The sequence below is a fragment of the Anomalospiza imberbis genome, unplaced genomic scaffold (assembly GCF_031753505.1).
Source record: "Anomalospiza imberbis isolate Cuckoo-Finch-1a 21T00152 unplaced genomic scaffold, ASM3175350v1 scaffold_66, whole genome shotgun sequence".
In the NCBI taxonomy this organism is placed as follows: Eukaryota; Metazoa; Chordata; class Aves; order Passeriformes; family Viduidae; genus Anomalospiza; species Anomalospiza imberbis.
In genome coordinates this window covers 17,501-38,286 of record NW_027100273.1, presented here as the reverse complement: position 1 = coordinate 38,286, position 20,786 = coordinate 17,501, and the positions used below count along the sequence as shown (strand labels likewise).

The 20,786-nt window shown below is 50.8% G+C and overlaps 1 protein-coding gene across 1 annotated transcript in view; it reads left to right on the top strand.

The window, feature by feature from the left end:
- Positions 1-15,328, top strand: part of LOC137467513 (transcription factor 4-like) — a 77,367-nt gene extending 62,039 nt beyond the window's left edge. Inside the window, exons 6-10 of the mRNA XM_068178989.1 lie at positions 415-479; positions 5,071-5,118; positions 9,216-9,342; positions 10,616-10,666; positions 15,318-15,328. Of these exons, the coding sequence (XP_068035090.1) occupies positions 415-479; positions 5,071-5,118; positions 9,216-9,342; positions 10,616-10,666; positions 15,318-15,328 (302 nt within the window). The remainder of the gene's footprint in view (positions 1-414; positions 480-5,070; positions 5,119-9,215; positions 9,343-10,615; positions 10,667-15,317) is intronic.
- The last annotated feature ends 5,458 nt before the right edge of the window (positions 15,329-20,786 follow it).

Here is a 20,786-nt window from a genome sequence, read left to right as displayed (position 1 = left end):
GCCATGACTTCATGCTCGGCTCAAACCTCCTCTTCCCTCCTGGATCCGGGCCCTTCCGTGCCCAAAGCCGCCCGCTGCCCGTGCTGCCAGCCCGGCTCTGGGCTGGGAACGGGAGAGGGGCAGGGCAGGGCTGCAGGCTGGCACTGGGCTCCCGGCCCCGGTCAGGGAGGCCGCTGCCAGCAGTCCTGCTGAGGCTGAAGGTGGGACGTGGAGCTGCCACCGCAGAATTCCATGGGGAAATTCCCGTTTTTCCAGCGGCACAGGCAGCATGAGGAGGTTTATTCCCCCGTTAACCCCTTTCTGTGTCCCAGGCTCGTGCGTGGAGTCGCCGCCGGGAACGTGGGGTGGAGCAGGCTTGGATCAGCTCCGTGCCCGCTTTCCGTGTGTTTACTGGGATTTTTCCTCTCTTGCCAGGTAAAACAGAACGAGGCTCGTACTCATCATATGGCCGAGATTCCAACCTCCAGGGCTGCCACCAGGTGAGTGAAACCCCGCGGAACTCAGAGCTTGTCCTGCTCCTGGACGCTCCCGGTGCCTCATCCCACGCTGGGGGTGCTGCCCGTCGTGGCCCACAATCCCGGCCCGGGGGACGACCCGAGCACGGGGCTCTCCCGGCCCAAACGCGACTTTTCACGGGCTGTGGTGTGAAAGGAAGGTTGCATTGAGGGATAAGAATGTCTGTGGAAATATGATTTGTTGTCCCTTTTTGTTTGGGAATTGGTTTTGGCTGGAAGTCAAGGCCAGCAGGCTAACGGCAAAGCCTTCCCGAGGGGAGCGCGGCGGCTCGGAGGAGAGGAGGACTTGAATTAAATAATAAAATGCCAACGGAATACAAAGGTGGAGCGCTTGTGCCTCTGCCTCGCACTCGGAATTTGCATCTTGGGAAGTCTCCGGAGGAATTGGGAGCCTAAAAGCACCATCCGTGGCCAAATTCCACGCTTTGTTCGCAGACAATTGAGTTTTTAGAGAGACACTTTTCCTTTCTCATTCCAAGAACAATGTTAATCACGGCCCTTAATTCCTCCTGTTCTTCCCGAGCCTTTCCCAGGAACCTCATGGCTTCCTTCCTCTTCCAAATGTCCAGGAGAAATTCCAAAGCAGAGGCAGAGTGCAGCTGATTCCCCCAGGAAAGGGAAAGGCTGGAATTGGGAGCGTGTGTGGTGCAGGGATTTGAACCATCCCGTGGAGAACCAGGGCAGTTTGTCGGGAGTTGCAGGTGGCAGTGGCGCTGTGGGTGTGACCCTTCCCTCCGGAGCAGGCTGGGCAGAATCCCAGAACTGCTCCCCAGACCTGTGCAAGTGGCACCTGGGGACACGGGGGAGCTTTTCCAAGTGGAAGCACTCCATGATTCCACAGCTGGCATTCCCTGGGGGAAAAGCTGCTCCTGGGCAAGGGGAGGCCATTTCTGGGCCATCTTCTTCCCAGCCCTGGAACTCTGCAAGAGTCCCCCATGGGCAGCGCCACCTCCCACAATCCCAGCCGGTGCAGCCTGGCCTGGAGCACTTCAGGGATGGAGAGAATGCTGGCAGCAGCACCAGGACAAGGGATCCGTGTCCTTGGGATTGGCCAGAGAGAGTTATTCATTCCCTGTCCGTGATCCCACAAACCCCTCCTGTGATCCCACAAACCCCTCCTGTGATCCCACAAACCCTTCCCTTCCCTTCCCTTCCCTTCCCTTCCCTTCCCTTCCCTTCCCTTCCCTTCCCTTCCCTTCCCTTCCCTTCCCTTCCCTTCCCTTCCCTTCCCTTCCCTTCCCTTCCCTTCCCTTCCCTTCCCTTCCCTTCCCTTCCCTTCCCCTTTTTTGGCAAAATTCCTGTAGGGATCATCGTTCCTGCTCCGTTTCCCCGCCATCCCCCCGAAAACCCCCCAGAAGGGACCAAAGAAGGGGATTTAGGTGTCTCCCAAGCAGGGCTGGAGCAGCCCGGGCTGCTCAAGCGGCTCCTGTCCCATCCTGGCTCCCTGCTGCCGCTTTGAAAAGCTTGGAAGGGCTGGAAAAGTGGGAATTTTCCCTGAATCCCAGCCGTTGCCCACGGCCAGTGGAAATCAATCACTGGTGGGAGCCGGTTCCTCGCCGACCGCTCTTGGCCGGGCTCTGAGAAATGATTGATTCCCAGCCCAGCTTTGGGGAAAAGTTGTCACAAACGCCGCGTGCAGACGGAGCCGCCGCAGCCGCGTCCCGGAGCGCAGATGGGATTTCTCCTCCTGCCGGGTTTTACGGGCACGTCCCACATCCCAGGCTGCGATGGGACGGGACAGGGACAGGGACCCTCCAGGAATTCCTGGCACCGAGGAGCTGGGCCTGCCCCATCCCTCAGAAATGCCATTTATTTCCCAGGATGTTCCCAGAAAACCTTGGGAAATGCTGAAATCGGATTTTCCAGGGGGTTAACCGGCTCTTAGCTGGGAAATGCTGGGAGATATTCCCTAAAATTCTGCTTTTCTCCAAGATATTGCCAACAGCCCCGGAGCTGCTCCTCATTCCCATTATCCCGCAGTACCCAGTAATTCCCAATCCGGCAATTCCCAGGTGCTGCAGCGGAAATGAGGTGGAAATGATCCCTAAAATTATCCCTAATCCAGGTGGAAATGATCCCTAAAAACTCAGACATCAGGGAAACGGCAGGCTGGGGTTTTCGGGAGGATATTTGGGAATTATCCCTGAATAATCTGGGCTAGGGCCAGGGCATGATTTGTCCCTTTTCCTCCGTGGAATCATTCCCAAAAATAGCAATTTCAATGGCAAATTCAATCTCAGGGAGGAAATTCCATTTTTCCTCAAAAGCTCCTGTTTTTCTGCAATGATTTTAAGAATGCTGGAAAAGGAAATCCACATGGAAAATAGGAAAAGAATTCCTGGGTTGGAATGTAGGGACAAATCTTGGAAATGACACGGGAGGTTTGAAGAGGGAACTGCCGAATTCCCAAAAATGCAAAGGAGTCGTAGGAATGCACGTGTTGGGAAGAGCTGGAAATCTGGGGTGAGAATTTTAAAGCAGAGGGAAATATCCAAGGAATGGATTTTGTGCGGAAAATTCCCAAATCGAGGTGAATTTGGGTGAGGAGGGAAAATCCCGGATCCTGAAGGAGCGGGAAACAGGACAGAGGAAAAAAGGGAATTGGAGTTAGAAGTCCCTCTCATTCGTGTGGGGTTTATTAGAACATTAATTAAAATTATTAGGGTTTTTTTTAATTATTTGGGGTTTTTTAGCTGCGATTCCACTGTAATTTGGGAATTTGCTCGGGAGCACTGGGAGCAGGGAATGGGAGGCTGGAGCTGCTCCCTCATTCAGGTGGGCACCTGCAGGGGCTTTTTTTTCCTGGGAAAAGCCCCAATTAGGGAGAGCGGGAGCAGCCGGGTCAGTGGGATCCCAAGGGTGCCACAAAGCTGGGAAGCACCGGCAATCATCCCGGCAACCGGAGCTTTGATCCCGCCGAATGGCAGGAATTTTAATTGGGGACCAGCGGGAAAGGGGCAGATCCCAGAGCAGGAGAAATAAGGGAACGCCTGGGGGAACGGCTTCCTTTGGGGTGAGCTCCCGAGGAGTCCCCAAAAGCGGGGAAAATGGGGTTGAGGCGGGGCAGTTGAGCAGGTGGAGGAAAATTGGGATTGAGGTGGGGGGAAACTGGGATTGAGGTGGAGGAAAAATGGGATTGAAGCGGAGGAATTGAGCAGGTAAAGGAAAACCAGGGATTGAGGTGGAGGAGTTGAGCAGGTGGAGGAAAAATGGGATTGAGGTGGGGGAAAAGTGGGATTGAGGTGGGGGAAAAATGGGATTGAGGTAAGGGAAAAGTGGGACTGAGGAGAAGGAAAACCAGGATTGAGTGAGGAGGAAAACCAGGATTGGGCAGGAGAAGGAAAATCGGGATTGGGCAGGAGAAGGAAAACCAGGATTGGACAGGAGAAGGAAAACCAGGATTGGGCAGGAGAAGGAAAACCAGGATTGGGCAGGAGAAGGAAAACCAGGATTGGGCAGGTGAGGGAAAACCAGGATTGGGCAGAAGAAGGAAAACCAGGATTGGGCAGGAGAAGGAAAACCAGGATTGGGCAGAAGAAGGAAAACCAGGATTGGGCAGGTGAGGGAAAACCAGGATTGGGCAGAAGAAGGAAAACCGGGATTGAGGAGGAGGAAAACCAGGATTGGGCAGGAGAAGGAAAACCAGGATTGGGCAGGAGAAGGAAAACCGGGATTGGGCAGGAGAAGGAAAACCAGGATTGAGGAGAAGGAAAACCAGGATTGGGCAGGTGAGGGAAAACCAGGATTGGGCAGGAGAAGGAAAACCAGGTGCTCCTTGCCCGGGCTTTGGGACATCCCCGGTCCCACATCCCAGGGATGCTCCGACCCCAAAGCTCCTTCGGGAAAGAGCTCCGTCCCTTCCCAGCTCATCCCCAGAAAAACCCCAATTTCCCCGGGGAATTGCCCCTGATGCGCGCCTCTGGATTTCAGCTCCCGGGCCCTTTCATCCCAGCTTTCAGCAGGAAAATCCAACACGTTGCCACCACCTGTTGCCATCAGAAAGGGAAAATATTCCGCTTTTTGTAGGGCTCCTTTCCAGCCAGACAAATCCGGAAGTGCGGTGCCCGTCATCTTCCTGGAAAAAGCCACAAAGCGGCAGAAACAACATTTGGGTTTTTCGGGGAGGGATGGTTTCGTTCCCATCTGGATGGATGCTGTGGATCTGCTCCCTCTCCAGCTCTCATTCTTTGTCCCGTTATTCCCCTTCCGGAGGCTGCAGGAAAACAGGAGGAAAAAAGCCCAAAAGATTGGCACCGCCAAAAATTCCAGCGGCGTGAAAGCGCCGACATTTTAGGGCTTGGGTGTTACATTTTGGGATTGGGTTTTAGCTCCGATTCCAAACCATTTTCCTCTCCGTGGCCCGGAAAATTTGGGATCCTCCTCCTTTTCCCGATCCTCGCTGAGCTGGGAGGCCGCTCTGGGAAAATCTGGGGTAAATTTTCCACGGATGCATTTTTATCCCACTTCCCCGGGTGCGGAATTTCTGAAATAACCCCCGCCCCCGATCCCTTCTCGTGTAATAATCGGAATTTGGGGTTTTTTTTTTTCCCCGTAGCTTTTTCCAGAGGAAAAAGTTGGGATGAGGAAGCCAAAGCTCCATAGGGTACGTGGATGTTTTCCTTTTTCTGGGAAGCCTCAAAATGCGGAGTTTTGGGTGCTCGGAGGGGGATGAGGCAGGCGCTGGATTTAGGGATTCATCCTGAGACGGAAAAGCCTGGCCCGGATTTAGGTCTGGCTTTACGGGAGAAAAACCCACGGCTGTGGCTGCGGAGCATTCCCGAGCTCCGGCGTTCCCTGAATGTTCCCTCTGGAAAAGCTTGCAGACATTCCCCAAATCCTGGTCACCACAGAGGGGCATTCCTTCTGGAAGCATGCAAAGAATTCCCTAAATTCCATGTGTTCCCGGGATTCCCAGGCACCAATATTCCCAAGCTGCCTAAATCCCCCTTCTTTCTGTCCCCCTGTATTCTTCCCTAAAATCCCATTTCTTTCCCAGGATATTAAACCTTGGCAAAAATTCCCTTGGGAAATGCAGAAACCCCCCGGGTTTCCCAGGGCTTCTCACCGCTCTTAGCTGGGAAATGCTCGGAGATATTCCCTAAGATTCTGCTTTGCTCCGAGATATCCCCAACAGCCCTGGAGCTGCGGCCTCCGTCCCTCCCTCGTTCCATTACCCCCAGAATTCCCAAGGTTTCTCCCGCTTTGCCAGGTGGAAATGATCCCAAAAAAGTCAGACACGGGGGAAGGGCGGGATGGGATTCCTGGGAGGATGTTTGGGAGCGGGAATTTTCCACGGGATTTTATCCCTGGAACCTCAGATCCCGGGAAAACGGCGGCTGGGAGTTTGGGAGGATGGAGAGGGGATTTTGGGAGGATGGAGGAAGGATTTTTGGGAGGACGAGAAGGAATTTTGGGAGGATGGAAAGGGAATTTTTGGGAGGATGGAGAGAGGATTTTTGGGAGGATGGAGAAGGAATTTTGAGAGGATGGAAAGGGAATTTTTGGGAGGATGGAAAGGGAATTTTTGGGAGGATGAGAAGGAATTTTTTGGGAGAATGGAGAGAGGATTTTTGGGAGGACGAGAAGGAATTTTCTGGGAGAATGGAGAGAGGATTTTTGGGAGGATGAGAAGGAATTTTTTGGGAGGATGGAGAGAGGATTTTTGGGAGGACGAGAAGGAATTTTCTGGGAGGATGGAGAGGGGATTTTTGGGAGGACAAGAAGGAAGTTTTAGGAGGATGGAGAGGGGATTTTGGGAGGGTGGAGAGAGGATTTTTGGGAGGATGGAGAGAGGATTTTTGGGAGGATGGAGAAGGAATCTTCGTCAGAATGGAGAGAGGAATTTCGGGATGATAGGGAATTTTTGGAGGATAGAGAGGGATTTATCGGGAGGATGGAGAAGGGGTTTTTGGGGGGTTGGAGAGGGAATTTTTTTCAGAATGTCGAGAGGATTTTTGGGATGATAGAGAGGGAATTTTTGGAGGATAGAGAGGCTGGAGAGGGGATTTATGTCAGAACGGAGAGAGGATTTTTGGGGGTGTGGAGAGAGGATTTTCGGGAGGATGGAGAGGTCGGGGCGGGCCAGCGGGAATTCTTCCACGGGACGGGATTCAGCCACTGGAGCGGGGATGTCCGAGCCGCGAGTGAGCGAACCGAGGCGGCCCGAGCGAGCGGGGCCGAGCCGGCGCGGGTGCCGAGCGGGGGCTGCCCGGGCGGGGAAGGGATGCCGGGCGGACGGACGGACGGACGGACGGACGGACGGACGGATCCCCGAGCCGCGTCCAGCCCGCTGCCGCGCTCGCAGCGGGCATTTCCCGGCTCGCGGCCGCCCGAGCAGCGCTTTGTGCAGGTGCTGAGGCCGGTGCTCAGCGGGTTAAGCCGAGCGGGGCCCAGCCATAATTGGCCTATTTAGGGCTCATTTGCATGTGAATGGCGCGCTAGCGAAGCAGCGCTAAGTCTGTTGTGAGTGACACGGTGATTAGAATTTCGATTAGGGCAAACACATTCCCCACTTCGCCGCGGCGCTAATTGCCCGCCGCCGCTTGATTAGCGGCGCCCCGAAACCGGAGTTTGGGGGATCCAAGTTGGGCCGGGACTCGGGGCGCCCTTCCCGCGGAGCTCCGGGGCCGGGACTCGGGGCGCCCTTCCCGCGGAGCTCCGGGGCCGGGACTCGGGGCGCCCTTCCCGCGGAGCTCCGGGGCCGGGACTCGGGGCGCCCTTCCCGCGGAGCTCCGGGGCCGGGACTCGGGGCGCCCTTCCCGCGGAGCTCCGGGGCCGGGACTGCCTGGGGTGTCGGGAATATCCCCCGGGGCTGCTGGGCTTCACCTATAGGTGATGTATGGAACGGGTCACTCAGAGCCTTTATTCACCTATAGGTGATCAATGGAACGGGTCACTCGGAGCCTTTATTCACCTATAGGTGATCAATGGAACGGGTCACTCAGAGCCTTTATTCACCTATAGGTGATCAATGGAACGGGTCACTCGGAGCCTTTATTCACCTATAGGTGATCAATGGAACGGGTCACTCAGAGCCTTTATTCACCTATAGGTGATCAATGGAACGGGTCACTCAGAGCCTTTATTCACCTATAGGTGATCAATGGAACGGGTCACTCGGAGCCTTTATTCACCTATAGGTGATCAATGGAACGGGTCACTCAGAGCCTTTATTCACCTATAGGTGATCAATGGAACGGGTCACTCAGAGCCTTTATTCACCTATAGGTGATCAATGGAACGGGTCACTCGGAGCCTTTATTCACCTATAGGTGATCAATGGAACGGGTCACTCGGAGCCTTTATTCACCTATAGGTGATGTATGGAACGGGTCACTCGGAGCCTTTATTCACCTATAGGTGATCAATGGAACGGGTCACTCGGAGCCTTTATTCACCTATAGGTGATGTAATAATTCATGGAATATATCATAAATCATACTGAACACACTTTAGATACCGAGTGAACCCTATAGATTTCACACCTATAAAATACATTATCTGCACAAGGTGTGATGTATGAGTGCATATATGAACACATTCTATATTTGATACACGCTATATAAAATACAGATCCCCACCGTTCCACGTTGTTTTACCCTATACAAACCCCAGGACGTGTTATATCCTGTACATTTCAGTCGTTTTACCCTATACAAACCCCAGGACGTGTTCTATCCTGTACATTTCAGTCGTTTTACCCTATACAGACCCCAGGACGTGTTCTATCCTGTACATTTCAGTCGTTTTACCCTATACAAACCCCAGGACGTGTTCTATCCTGTACATTTCAGTCGTTTTACCCTATACAAACCCCAGGACGTGTTCTGTCCTGTACATTTCAGTCGTTTTACCCTATACAAACCCCAGGACGTGTTCTATCCTGTACATTTCAGTCGTTTTACCCTATACAAACCCCAGGACGTGTTCTATCCTGTACATTTCAGTCGTTTTACCCTATACAAACCCCAGGACGTGTTCTATCCTGTACATTTCAGTCGTTTTACCCTATACAATCCCCAGGATGTGTTATATCCTGTACATTTCAGTCGTTTTACCCTATACAAACCCCAGGACGTGTTCTATCCTGTACATTTCAGTCGTTTTACCCTATACAAACCCCAGGACGTGTTCTATCCTGTACATTTCAGTCGTTTTACCCTATACAAACCCCAGGACGTGTTCTATCCTGTACATTTCAGTCGTTTTACCCTATACAGACCCCAGGACGTGTTCTATCCTGTACATTTCAGTCGTTTTACCCTATACAAATCCCAGGACGTGTTCTATCCTGTACATTTCAGTCGTTTTACCCTATACAGACCCCAGGACGTGTTCTATCCTGTACATTTCAGTCGTTTTACCCTATACAAATCCCAGGACATTTCACCCCAAATGTTTTCCCCCAACAACGGAGCCGCCTCGTCCCTGAGAGGGTTTAATGGGATAATCCGAATTCTACCCTCCCCAAATCCCAACAAAAGGGTCGGCATTGGGGTCGGCACCGGGGTCGGCATCGGGGTCGGCATCGGGGTCGGGATCGGGGTTGGGATCGGGGTCATAGTCAGGATCGGGGTTGGGATCAAGGTTGGGGTTGGGATCAGGGTTGGGGTTGGGATCGGGGTTGGGATTGGGATCGGGGTCGGGATTGGGATTGGGATCGGGGTCGGGGTCAGGTCCCAGAGCTGTGTGTCCCCGCAGCAGAGCCTGCTCGGAGGGGACATGGAGCTGGCCACGCCCGGGGCGCTGTCCCCCAGCAAGCCGGGCTCCCAGTTCTACCAGTACGGGGGCAGCGCGCGCCGGAGACCCCTGCATGGCTCCTCCATGGGTGAGTGACCCCAAAATCCCAGAGACCCCAGAAATCACACCCTGATCCCACTGATCCCAGTAACCCAGAGACCCCTGCACGGCTCCTCCATGGGTGAGTGACCCCAAAATCCCAGAGACCCCAGAAATCACACCCTGATCCCAGTGATCCCAGTAACCCAGAGACCCCTGCACGGCTCCTCCATGGCTGAGTGACCCCAAAATCCCAGAGACCCCAGAAATCACACCCTGATCCCACTGATCCCAGTAACCCAGAGACCCCTGCACGGCTCCTCCATGGCTGAGTGACCCCAAAATCCCAGAGACCCCAGAAATCACACCCTGATCCCAGTGATCCCAGTAACCCAGAGACCCCTGCACAGCTCCTCCATGGCTGAGTGACCCCAAAATCCCAGAGACCCCAGAAATCACACCCTGATCCCAGTGATCCCAGTAACCCAGAGACCCCTGCACGGCTCCTCCATGGCTGAGTGACCCCAAAATCCCAGAGACCCCAGAAATCACACCCTGATCCCACTGATCCCAGTGATCCCAGTAACCCAGAGACCCCTGCACGGCTCCTCCATGGCTGAGTGACCCCAAAATCCCAGAGACCCCAGAAATCACACCCTGATCCCACTGATCCCAGTAACCCAGAGACCCCTGCACGGCTCCTCCATGGGTGAGTGACCCCAAAATCCCAGAGACCCCAGAAATCACACCCTGATCCCAGTGATCCCACTGATCCCAGTAACCCAGAGACCCCTGCACGGCTCCTCCATGGGTGAGTGACCCCAAAATCCCAGAGACCCCAGAAATCACACCCTGATCCCACTGATCCCAGTGATCCCAGAGACCCCTGCACGGCTCCTCCATGGCTGAGTGACCCCAAAATCCCAGAGACCCCAGAAATCACACCCTGATCCCACTGATCCCAGTGATCCCAGTAACCCAGAGACCCCTGCACGGCTCCTCCATGGCTGAGTGACCCCAAAATCCCAGAGACCCCAGAAATCACACCCTGATCCCAGTGATCCCAGTAACCCAGAGCCCCTCCATGAGTGAGTGATCCCATAAATCCCATCCCAAAATCCCCCACATTTTCCCCCCAAAAATCCCATCCCAAACCTTTATCCTCACAATTCCCCCTCCTTCCCTCCCATTCTTTTTCTGCAGCGCCCGAAAACCCCAAAATCCCTAAAATCCCCAAATCCCAAAAACCCCATAAATCCCCAAAAACCCAAAATCCCAAAACCCCGTTCCTAATCCCCCTTTTCATCCCTTTTTTCCAGAAGTTCAGACAAAGAAAGTTCGGAAGGTGCCTCCGGGTTTGCCGTCCTCCGTAAGTCCCGCTCTGCTCTTCGGGATTTTGGGATTTTTGGGGGAAAGCTCGGCACATTTGGGGAATTTCCCCACATTTTTGGGGTTTTGGTGGGGTTTCGGTCCCGTCAGGAATCGCTGCTTCGCTTCGCTCCCGTGAGCCCGTGGATTCCCCGACTGCGGATCAGCGGGGCCTGGGGGAAATCCTATAAACCCCACAGGGGCACAAAGGGACTGGGAATGGATTCAGCCTCATTTGCATATCACGTTGATATCAATACTGCCTCATTTGCATATCGCATTGATATCAATACTGCCTCATTTGCATATCGCATTGATATCGATACTGCCTCATTTGCATATCGCATTGATATCGATAATGCCTCATGTGCATATCGCATTGATATCGATAATGCCTCATGTGCATATCGCATTGATATCGACAATGCCACGTTTGCATATCATTCACTTATCGATTGTGCTTCATTTGCTTATCACTCTGGTATGGATACAGCCTCATTTGCATATCACATTGATATCAATACTGCCTCATTTGCATATCGCCTTGATATCGATAATGCCTCATGTGCATATAATTCTGATATTGATACAGTCTCATTTGCATATCATTCACTTATCGATTGTGCTTCATTTGCTTATCACTCTGGTATGGATACAGCCTCATTTGCATAGCATTCTGGTATGGATACTGTCTCATTTGCATATAATTCTAATATCGATAGTCTCCTTTGCATAGAATTCTGATATCGATAGAGCCTCATTTGCATACAACTCTGGTATTGATACGGTCTCATTTGCATATCATTCTGATATTGACGCAGCCTCATTTGAATATAATTCTGATGTTGGTACACCTCATTTGCATAACACTCAGGTATTGATACAGCCTAATTTGCATATCATTCTGATTTTGATAGAGCCTAATTTACTTATCACTCTGGTATTGATACGGTCTCATTTGCATATCATTCTGATATAGACACAGCCTCATTTGAATATAATTCTGATGTTGGTACACCTCATTTGCATATCATTCTGATATCGATACAGCCTCATTTGCATATCACTCTGGTATTGATACAGTCTCATTTGCATATCACTCTGATATCGACAGAACCTCATTTGCATATAACTCCGATATTGATATGGTCTCATTTGCATATCATTCTGATATCGAGATAGCCTCATTTGCATATAATTCTGATGTTGGTGCACCTCGTTTGCATACAATTCAGGTATTGATACAGTCTCATTTGCATATCATTCTGATATCGATATATCCTCATTTGCATATCACTCTGATATTGATATGGTCTCATTTGCATATCACTCTGATATCGAGATAGCCTCATTTGCATATAATTCTGGTGTTGGTGCACCTCATTTGCATAGAATTCAGGTATTGATACAGCCTAATTTGCATATCATTCTGATATCGACAGAGCCTCATTTGCATATCACTCTAGTATTGATACAGCCTTGTTTGCATATAATTGTGATGTCGATGCACCTCATTTGCATATCACTCCAGTATTGATACAGCCGCATTTGCATAACATTCTGCTATTGGTTCAGCCTCATTTGAATATCATTGTGGTATTGATACGTTCTCATTTCCATATCATTCTGACATCGACAGCGCCTCATTTGCATATCATTCTGGTATTGATAGAGCCTCATCTGCATATCATTATTGTATCGATAGTGCCTCATTTGCATATGGTTCTGCTGTGGGTATCCCATCGCTCCCTGGGAAATTCTGCATTCCAAGGCGGGACGGGAAATTTGGGACGGGAAATTTGGGATGGGAATTTCGGGACGGGAAATTCGGGACGGGAAATTCGGGATGGAAAATTCGGGATGGGAAATTCGGGATGGAAATTTCGGGATGGGAAATTCGGGATGGGAAATTTCGGGATGGGAAATTCGGGATGGGAAATTCAGGACGGGAAATTCGGGACAGGAAATTCGGGATGGGAAATTTGGGATGGAAAATTCGGGATGGGAAATTTGGGATGGAAATTTCGGGATGGAAATTTTGGGATGGAAAATTTGGAGGGGAAATTCGGGACGGGAAATTCGGGATGGGAAATTTGGGATGGGAAATTCGGGATGGGAATTTCGGGATGGAAATTTCAGAGGGGAAATTCGGGATGGGAAATTCGGGATGGGAATTTCGGGATGGAAATTTCAGAGGGGAAATTCGGGATGGGAATTTCGGGATGGAAATTTCAGAGGGGAGATTTCAGAGGGGAAATTCGGGATGGGAAATTCGGGATGGGAATTTCAGAGGGGAAATTCGGGATGGGAATTTCGGGATGGGAATTTCGGGATGGGAATTTCGGAGGGGCGGTTTCGGAATGAAATGTCGGGAGGGAGCTGTGGGCAGGCCGCTGCCAGTGATGACCCAAAGGCCGGGAAATCCGCATTCCAAGGCAGTCTGGGACTCGACGGGCGGAAGGGCCCCCGGGAAGCGCCCGGGGCGCTCCAGGGCTGGCAGAGTCCCGCAGCGCCGGGAGCGCGGCGTGCCGGGGCTGCCCGGGCGAGCCGCGCCCCGCCGCCGGGCTCTGCCGCGACCGGCGGGGCTCTGCGCTCGGGCCGGGCCGGGCCGGGCCGGGCCGGGGCTCCCTCTTGAGCGCGCTGCGGGAAGTGCACGGGCCCCGCCCGCCGAGACGGGGAACTCCCGCCTCGGGAAGGGAATTCCGCGCCGAGGAATTCTTCGGGAATGAATGCAGCAATGAATGCCCGGTGCCGGAGCCCGGCCTTCATCCCGCGGGGTTTGCCTCCACTTCTGGGGCAGGAGCAGGAGCAGGAGCAGGAGCAGGAGCAGGGATTGAATCAGGATTAGGAGCAGGAACAGGAGCAGGAGCAGGAGCAGGGATTGAATCAGGATTAGGAGCAGGAGCAGGAACAGGGGCAGGAGCAGGAGCAGGATTAGGAGCAGGAATAGAATCAGGATTAGGAGCAGGAGCAGGAACAGGAGCAGGAGCAGGATTAGGAACAGGAGCAGGATTAGGAGCAGGAGCAGGAGCAGGAATAGAATCAGGATTAGGAGCAGGAGCAGGAACAGGAGCAGGAGCAGGATTAGGAGCAGGACCAGGAATAGAATCAGGATTAGGAGCAGGACCAGGAATAGAACCGGGATTAGGAGCAGGAGCAGGATTAGGAACAGGACCAGGAATAGAACCAGGATTAGGAGCAGGACCAGGAATAGAACCAGGATTAGGAGCAGGAGCAGGATTAGGAACAGGAGCAGGATTAGGAACAGGACCAGGAATAGAATCAGGATTAGGAACAGGACCAGGATTAGGAACAGAACCAGGATTAGGAACAGGACCAGGATTAGGAGCAGGACCAGGATTAGGAACAGGACCAGGATTAGGAACAGGAGAAAGAACAGGAGCAGAATCAGGATTAGGAGCAGGAGCAGAAGTGGGATTTGAAGCAGGATTAGGAGCAAAACCGGGATTTGACCCAGGACTAGGAGCAGGATTAGGATCAGGACTGGGAATAGGAGCAGGATTAGGATCAGAACCTGGTTCCTATGGGATTCCGGTTCCTTTGGGATCCCAGTTCCTTATTTGGGATCCCGGTTTTTTATTTGGGATCTTGGTTCGTTATTTGGGATTCCGGTTCCTTATTTGGGATCCTGGTTTGTCCTTTGGGATCCCGGTTTGTTATTTGGGATCCCGGTTCATTATTTGGGATCCTGGTTTGTCCTTTGGGATCCCGGTTTGTTATTTGGGATCCTGGTTCGTCCTTTGGGATCCCGGTTCATTCTTTGGGATCCCAGTTTGTTATTTGGGATCCCGGTTCATTATTTGGGATCCTGGTTTGTCCTTTGGGATCCCGGTTCGTCCTTTGGGATCCCGGCTCGTCCTTTGGGATCCCGCAGAGGCGTGTTTTTGGGAAGCACGCCCGTCCCTCGCTGACCCCGCAGCCTCCCTTCAGGGGATTTCTCTCAGCCCCGCCTGGGCACCGGCGAGGTACGGCATCCTTGGGGTTGGAATCCCAGAACCTGGAATTACTGGGGTTGGAATCCCAAATTCCTTGAATTATTAGGATCACAGAGTCCTGGAATTATAGGGATGGGAATCCCAGAAGCCTGGAATTTTTGGGATCCCAGTACCCTGGAATTTTGGGATCCCAGAACCCTGGAATTATAGGGATGGGAATCCCAGTACCCTGGAATTTTGGGATCCCAGAACCCTGGAATTTTGGGATCCCAGAACCCTGGAATTATAGGGATGGGAATCCCAGAACCCTGGAATTTTTGGGATCCCAGTACCCTGGAATTTTGGGATCCCAGAACCCTGGAATTATAGGGATGGGAATCCCAGAACCCTGGAATTTTGGGATCCCAGAACCCTGGAATTTTGGGATCCCAGAACCCTGGAATTATAGGGATGGGAATCCCAGAATCCTGGAATTTTTGGAATCCCAGAACCCTGGAATTTTGGGATCCCAGAACCCTGGAACTGTTTGGGGTGGGAATCCCAGCCCCTCATCCCCGAGGGCTCCCCACGCCTGGCAAGGCCCGATCCCAAAAGGATCCCGATCCCATAAAAACCCCGCCCAGGCTGGGCCGGATAATCAGAATTCCCGAGATTCCCTCCCTCCCTCCCTCCCCCTTCTGCTCCCTTTCCCCGTTTTTAGGGGAATTTTAGGGGATCTGGGGGAATTTTAGGGGATTCCTTTGGGGTTTTCCCCGTGCAACAGGTTCCCCAAAAAAGGTTTTCCCCCAAAACTTCCCCCTTTTTTTCCCCCCCGTTCCCAAACGTTCGTGGAAAAAAAACAAAAAAAAAACCCAGAAATTTGGAGACTCACCAGAAGGGCTGCTTTGCATTTTTAATTTAGTAACTAACATATGAATGCATTTGCATATTAATGAGTTGCAGATGAAATCATGCATCCATAATTGCCTCCTCACCGTGCCTGGCGTTTGTCAGAACCTCCTTTGATGGATGGAGGAGGAAGAATCCCAGGTCCAGGGATCCTCGGAGCGGGAATTCTCCCCAATCCCCCCCCAAAAAAAACCCCGAATTCCCTTTTTTCCTGGGGTTCCTGCCCCTCTCCCTCCCCGGGTTCATTAACGGAGCTGCTAATTAGGCGGCATATGGCTGTTAACCCCTTCCTGCCCGCTCGGCCCGCGCTCCTCCTCCCCCCGCTGGGGACCCGGGGCTCTGGGCCCTGACGGAAACGATCCCAAAAACGTTCCAGGGGGGAAAACGGGATCCCGAAAACATCCCAGGGGAAAAATGGGATCCCTAAAATATTCCAGGAAAAATGGGATCCCAAAAACATCCCAGGGGAAAAATGGGATCCCTAAAACATTCCAGGGAAATGGGATCCCTAAAATATTCCAGGAAAAATGGGATCCCAAAAATATCCCAGGGAAATGGGATCCCTAAAATATTCCAGGAAAAATGGGATCCCTAAAACATTCCAGGGGAAATGGGATTCCTAAAATATTCCAGGGAAAATGGGATCCCTAAAATATTCCAGGGAAATGGGATCCCTAAAATATTCCAGGGAAATGGGATCCCTAAAATATTCCAGGGAAATGGGATCCCAAAAATATTCCAGGAAAAATGGGATCCCTAAAATATTCCAGGGGAAATGGGATCCCAAAAACATCCCAGGGGAAAAATGGGATCCCTAAAACATTCCAGGGAAATGGGATCCCTAAAATATTCCAGGGGAAATGGGATCCCAAAAATATTCCAGGGAAATGGGATCCCAAAAATATTCCAGGAAAAATGGGATCCCAAAAATATCCCAGGGAAATGAGATCCCAAAAACATCCCAGGGGAAAAATGGGATCCCTAAAACATTCCAGGGAAATGGGATCCCTAAAATATTCCAGGGGAAATGGGATCCCAAAAATATTCCAGGGAAATGGGATCCCAAAAATATTCCAGGGGGGAAAACGGGATCCCGAAAACATCCTAGGGGAAAAATGGGATCCCAAAAATATTCCAGGGAAAATGGGATCCCAAAAATATTCCAGGGGAAATGGGATCCCTAAAACATTCCCAGGGGAAATGGGATCCCAAAAATATCCCAGGGGAAAAATGGGATCCCTAAAACATTCCAGGGAAATGGGATCCCTAAAATATTCCAGGGGAAATGGGATCCCAAAAATATTCCAGGGAAATGGGATCCCAAAAATATTCCAGGAAAAATGGGATCCCAAAAATATCCCAGGGAAATGAGATCCCAAAAACATCCCAGGGGAAAAATGGGATCCCTAAAACATTCCAGGGAAATGGGATCCCTAAAATATTCCAGGGGAAATGGGATCCCAAAAATATTCCAGGGAAATGGGATCCCAAAAATATTCCAGGGGGGAAAACGGGATCCCGAAAACATCCTAGGGGAAAAATGGGATCCCAAAAATATTCCAGGGAAAATGGGATCCCAAAAATATTCCAGGGGAAATGGGATCCCTAAAACATTCCCAGGGGAAATGGGATCCCAAAAATATCCCAGGGGAAAAATGGGATCCCTAAAATATTCCAGGGGAAATGGGATCCCAAAAATATCCCAGGGGAAAAATGGGATCCCTAAAACATTCCAGGGAAATGGGATCCCAAAAATATTCCAGGAAAAATGGGATCCCAAAAATATCCCAGGGAAATGGGATCCCAAAAATATTCCAGGAAAAATGGGATCCCAAAAATATCCCAGGGAAATGGGATCCCTAAAATATTCCAGGAAAAATGGGATCCCTAAAACATTCCAGGGAAATGGGATCCCTAAAATATTCCAGGGGAAATGGGATCCCAAAAATATTCCAGGGAAATGGGATCCCAAAAATATTCCAGGAAAAATGGGATCCCAAAAATATCCCAGGGAAATGAGATCCCAAAAACATCCCAGGGGAAAAATGGGATCCCTAAAACATTCCAGGGAAATGGGATCCCTAAAATATTCCAGGGGAAATGGGATCCCAAAAATATTCCAGGGAAATGGGATCCCAAAAATATTCCAGGGGGGAAAACGGGATCCCGAAAACATCCTAGGGGAAAAATGGGATCCCAAAAATATTCCAGGGAAAATGGGATCCCAAAAATATTCCAGGGGAAATGGGATCCCTAAAACATTCCCAGGGGAAATGGGATCCCAAAAATATCCCAGGGGAAAAATGGGATCCCTAAAATATTCCAGGGGAAATGGGATCCCAAAAATATCCCAGGGGAAAAATGGGATCCCTAAAACATTCCAGGGAAATGGGATCCCAAAAATATTCCAGGAAAAATGGGATCCCAAAAATATCCCAGGGAAATGGGATCCCAAAAATATTCCAGGAAAAATGGGATCCCAAAAATATCCCAGGGAAATGAGATCCCAAAAACATCCCAGGGGAAAAATGGGATCCCTAAAACATTCCAGGGAAATGGGATCCCTAAAATATTCCAGGGGAAATGGGATCCCAAAAATATTCCAGGGAAATGGGATCCCAAAAATATTCCAGGGGGGAAAACGGGATCCCGAAAACATCCCAGGGGAAAAATGGGATCCCAAAAATATTCCAGGGAAAATGGGATCCCAAAAATATTCCAGGGGAAATGGGATCCCTAAAACATTCCCAGGGGAAATGGGATCCCAAAAATATCCCAGGGGAAAAATGGGATCCCTAAAATATTCCAGGGGAAATGGGATCCCAAAAATATCCCAGGGGAAAAATGGGATCCCTAAAACATTCCAGGGAAATGGGATCCCAAAAATATTCCAGGAAAAATGGGATCCCAAAAATATCCCAGGGAAATGGGATCCCAAAAATATTCCAGGAAAAATGGGATCCCAAAAATATCCCAGGGAAATGGGATCCCTAAAATATTCCAGGAAAAATGGTATCCCTAAAACATTCCAGGGGAAATGGGATCCCTAAAATATTCCAGGGAAATGGGATCCCTAAAATATTCCAGGGGAAATGGGATCCCAAAAATATTCCAGGGGAAAAATGGGATCCCTAAAATATCCCAGGAAAAATGGGATCCCTAAAATATTCCAGGGGAAATGGGATCCCTAAAATATTCCAGGGGAAATGGGATCCCAAAAATATCCCAGGGAAATGGGATCCCAAAAATATCCCAGGGGAAAAATGGGATCCCTACAAAGGATGGTTTTAGGATTGCAGCCCTATCCCGATTTTCGGGATGGTTTTGGGATCTCAATCCCATCCCGATTTTTGGGATTTTTTTGGGATTGCAGTCCTGGGTTTAGGGACAGCCTGAAGGATTTTACAGGATAATTTTGGGATCACTTAGGGCTGGTTTATCTCAGTTAAAATCTGGATTTTTAGGGCAGTTTTGGGGGCAGTTTTTAGGGTTAATTTTGGGGCAGTTTTTGGGGCAGTTTTAGGGTTATTTATTTTTAGGGATATTTTTAGGGTTATTTCCCATTGCCCTTTCCCTTCTCCTTTCTCCCTTTCCTTTTCCTTCTCCCACTTTCCTTTTCCCTCTCCCTTTTCTCTTTTCCTTCTCCTTTTCCATTTCTCTTCTCCCTTTTCTCTTTCCCTTTTCCTTCTCCCTCTCCCTTTTCTCTTTTCCTTCTCTTCTCCTTTTCCATTTCCCTTCTCCCTTTTATTTCTCCCCGTTCCTTCTTCTTCTCCTTTTCCTTCTCCCCTTTCCCATTCCCCTTTCATTTCTCCCTTCTCCTTTTCTCCTTTTCCTTCTCCCTTTTCTCTTTTCCTTCTCCTTCTCCCTTTTCCCTCTTTCATTTCCCTTCTCCCTCTTCTCTTTCCCCTCTCCCATTTCTCTTTCCCTTCTTCCTTTTCCCGTCTCCTTTCTCCCTGTTCCCTCTCCCTTTTCTCTCTTTCCTTTCTTCCTTCTCATTTTCCTTCTCCCTTTTCTCTTTCCCTTCTCCCTTTTCCCGTCTCCTTTCTCCCTGTTTCCTCTCCCTTTTCTCTCCTTCCTTTCTTCCTTCTCATTTTCCTTCTCCCTTTTCTCTTTCCCTTCTCCCTTTCATTTTCCTTCTCTCTTTTCTTCTTTTTCCCTTCTCCCTTTTTCCTCTTTCCTTTTTCCCTCTTTCCTTTCCCTTCTCCCTTTTCTCTTTTCCTTCTCCTTCTCCCTTTTCCCTCTTTCATTTTCCTTCTTCCTTTTCTTCTTTTTCCCTTCTCCCTCTTTTTCTCTCTTTCCTTTCCCTTCTCCCTTTTCTCTTTCCCTTCTCCTTCTCCCTTTTCCTTCTCCCTTTCCCCATCTCTCTTTTCCCTTTTCTCCTCCCCCTTCTTTTCCCCTTCCCCTTCTCCCTTTTCTCTCTTTCCTTTCCCTTCTCCCTTTTCTCTTTCCTTTCTCCCTTTCATTTTCCTTCTCCCTTTTCTTCTTTTTCCCTTCTCCCTTTTCCCTCTTTCCCTTCTCCCTTTCATTTTCCTTCTCCCTTTTCTTCTTTTTCCCTTCTCCCTTTTCTCTTTCCCTTCTCCTTCTCCCTTTTCCCTCTTTCCTTTCCCTTCTCCCTTTCCTCTTTTTCCCTTCTCTTTCTCCTTTCCCCATCTCTCTTTTTCCTTTTCTCCTCCCCCCTTCTTTTCCCTTTCCCCTTCTCCTTTTTCTCTTCTTCCTTTTCTCCTTCTCTCTCTCTTTCCTTTTCCCGGCCCTGAAAATCGGGGTCAGCCCCCCGAAACAGGGAAAAAAAAGAAAAAGCGGAATGAAAAGGGGGCGAAAGGGAGAAAAAGAGGGAAAATTCAAGAAAAAGAAAAGAGGGGGGAGAGAGGAGGATAGGGGAGGGAAAAGAAGGGGAAATGCAGAAAGCAGCAAGGGAAAATGAAGGGCAAGAGGGGAGAAAGTTGGAGGAAAGGCGGAAAAAAGAGCGAGGAGAAGCGCAGGAACCGGCCAAGGCGTGACCACAAAGGGTCACAAGGGACAGCGGCGAGCGCGCACAGAGCGGCGGAGAGCGCGGAGAGGCTTTGCGCGCTTCCCGCCGCGCTCCGCGGGGGCGGAGCCGGGGCCGGGGCCGGGGCCGGGGCCGGTCTCTCTGCTCCGGGGCCGGTTTGCTCCGGGGCCGGTTTGCTCCGGGGCCGGTCTCTCTGCTCCGGGGCCGGTTTGCTCCGGGGCCGGTCTCTCTGCTCCGGGGCCGGTCTCTCTGCTCCGGGGCCGGGGCCGGTCTCTCTGCTCCGGGGCCGGTTTG